Source organism: Triticum aestivum, chromosome 3B (assembly GCF_018294505.1).
Source record: "Triticum aestivum cultivar Chinese Spring chromosome 3B, IWGSC CS RefSeq v2.1, whole genome shotgun sequence".
In the NCBI taxonomy this organism is placed as follows: Eukaryota; Viridiplantae; Streptophyta; class Magnoliopsida; order Poales; family Poaceae; genus Triticum; species Triticum aestivum.
In genome coordinates, this window is record NC_057801.1 from 601,432,768 (window position 1) to 601,435,277 (window position 2,510).

Below are 2,510 nucleotides of genomic sequence, written 5' to 3' on the forward strand. Positions count from 1 at the left end.
CTCTACAAAAACATAGTATTTAGGAATAGAGGGAGCATTAAATTAGAGATGTACTAGTTTGTGCGTCTTAAGTATGCATTGTGCTGAGTATTCTTACTACTACTAACGAACGCTGACATGGAATACAGCAGGCACCAAATAGTTAAAGCCCCGGCCGGCTGGCAGGCCGAGTCACACTCACACGCACAGCTCAGCTCACAACACACACGCGAGCAAGTGCGTAGCTATGGCGACGGGAATGCCAGAGTGCTCTCCGGCCTTGCTGGTGGCTGCCGGCCTCACCACGCTAGCGATCTGCTCGTACCTTGGCACCATCGTTGTCGGCCGCGGCGCCGCCGGAGCGCAGCGGTACCCGCCCGTGGTCGGAACGGTGTTCCACCAGGTATATCACCTCCGGCGGCTGCACGACTACTTCACGGACCTGTTCCGCGAACACGCAACGTTCCGGCTGCTCGCGCCGGGAGGACGGAGGCAGATTTACACGTCCGACACGGCGGTGGTCGAACACATCCTCAGGACCAACTTCGCCAACTACGGCAAGGTATACGAGTAGCTGCTAACTACTCCCTCCGTCCGGAATAGTTGACGCTCAAACGTATGATCAAGATAATGATTAGTAGCTCAGGATACTTGCTGACATATATTCTGAACAAACACAATTAAAAGGGCGCGTCTAACTACGACAAGATGGGCGATCTCTTCGGAGACGGCATCTTCGCGGTGGACGGCGACAAGTGGAAGCAGCAGAGGAAGATCGCCAGCTACGACTTCTCGACGAGGGCACTCCGGGACTTCAGCGGCGGTGTCTTCAACCGGAACGCCGCCAAGCTCGCGCACATCGTCTCCGGCAACGTAGCCGCGAAGCAACCCATGGACTTTCAGGTCAACCTGGCTGGCTCTGATTAATTCCAGGACCATCCTCTGACCTAACTTTGCCGATATGTGTATATATGTTTCTTGGATCAGGCCCTTCTGATGAAAGCGACGATGGACTCCATCTTCACCATCGCCTTCGGCGTGGACCTCGGCACGCTGTCGGGTTCGGACGAGGGGAGCCGCTTCGCCGCGGCGTTCGACGACGCCAGCGAGTTCATCCTGCTACGTTACATCGATGCGTTTTGGAAGGTGTCGAGGTTCCTCAACGTTGGCGCCGAGGCGGCGCTCAGGCACAGGATCAAGGTCGTCGACGAGTTCGTGTACAAGTGCATCCGGGCCAGGGCGGACGAGATGTCGGACGGCAACAAGGCACACGACACTGTATGTAATCGAACGTGCTCTGACCTGCATCAACTTGTTGTAAGACTGTATTATATTACGCTTGAAACTAAAGTTCAGGTTCTCCTTGACGTTGATACTTGACAGGGGTCGAAGGATGATCTGCTGTCCAGGTTCATACTGGCAACCAACAGCGACACAGGGAAAGTGGATTACAAGTACCTGAGAGACATCATACTGAACATAGTCATGGCCGGCAAGGACACGACCGCGGGAGCGCTTGCCTGGTTCCTTTACATGATGTGCAAGCACCCGGAGGTCCAGGAGAAGATAAGCAAGGAGGCTGCCGACGCTGGCGAGGCCACTTCGTCCATCGACGACTTCTCCCGGAGCCTCACCGAGGAAGCGCTGAACAAGATGCACTACCTGCATGCCGCCCTAACGGAGACGCTCAGGCTGTACCCTTCTCTCCCGTTGGTGAGTCCATCCATCTACCACAAATTGTTGGTAGTCCAAGAAAGATTATAACTGCAGATCTGAGTGATGATATCTGTTTTTTGGGGGTGTTTCAGGATAACAAGGAGTGCTTTTCAGATGACGTTCTGCCCAACGGCTTCAGCGTCGGCAAGGGAGACATCGTGTTCTACGCCCCCTACGCCATGGGCCGGATGGAGCGGCTGTGGGGCGAGGACGCCATTGCCTTCCGGCCTGAAAGATGGCTCGACGAGCGCGGCGAGTTCCTGCCGGAGAGCCCTTTCAAGTTCACAGCTTTCCAGGCTGGTCCAAGGATCTGCTTGGGAAAGGAATTCGCGTACAGGCAGATGAAGATCTTCGCGGCCGTGCTGCTCCGCTTCTTCGTGCTCGAGCTGCGTGACAAGGACGCCAGCGTCAACTACAGGACCATGATCACGCTCTACATCGACCAGGGTCTCCATCTCACGGCTACGGCCAGAGGCATCATATAGCCACGTTTGTACCCAAGAAAGACACACACGCTTGAATGTCTCAAGTACTGAACCTTAGTCCCAAGTCCGGACATGGAACTGGATCCTCATGAACATATATTCTGTGAAAATAGCTTTTCCTATATTCTGAAACTTTCTTCTTTGCTTAATACATAGTATTCTGAAACTTATGAGCAACTTTTTAGAATTATTTAAACCTTTTGAATATATATTTTTTCTCTGTATACAGAAATATTTTTTTAATATGAGATGAATATTTTATTTCAAACACATTAACCTTTGTTTTAGAAGTACATAAACCTTTTTTGCAATATATATGTGTATATTAAT

The 2,510-nt window shown here is 52.0% G+C and overlaps 1 protein-coding gene across 1 annotated transcript; it reads left to right on the plus strand.

The window, feature by feature from the left end:
* The first annotated feature begins 226 nt into the window (after positions 1–226).
* On the plus strand, positions 227–2,180 carry LOC123067624 (cytochrome P450 704C1-like). The gene is made up of 5 exons (XM_044490346.1): positions 227–541; positions 667–882; positions 967–1,257; positions 1,363–1,692; positions 1,788–2,180. Exons 1-5 carry the CDS (start codon positions 227–229, stop codon positions 2,178–2,180), a joined length of 1,545 nt encoding a protein of 514 aa, XP_044346281.1.
* The last annotated feature ends 330 nt before the right edge of the window (positions 2,181–2,510 follow it).

Bases quoted from the DNA above. Each gene is read 5' to 3' on its own strand.
- LOC123067624 (XM_044490346.1), top strand. From the start codon at position 227: ATGGCGACGGGAATGCCAGAGTGCTCTCCGGCCTTGCTGGTGGCTGCC. The intron at 883-966 runs GTCAACCTGGCT...TTCTTGGATCAG, and splicing joins AGCAACCCATGGACTTTCAG to GCCCTTCTGATGAAAGCGAC. The intron at 1,258-1,362 runs GTATGTAATCGA...GATACTTGACAG, and splicing joins GCAACAAGGCACACGACACT to GGGTCGAAGGATGATCTGCT.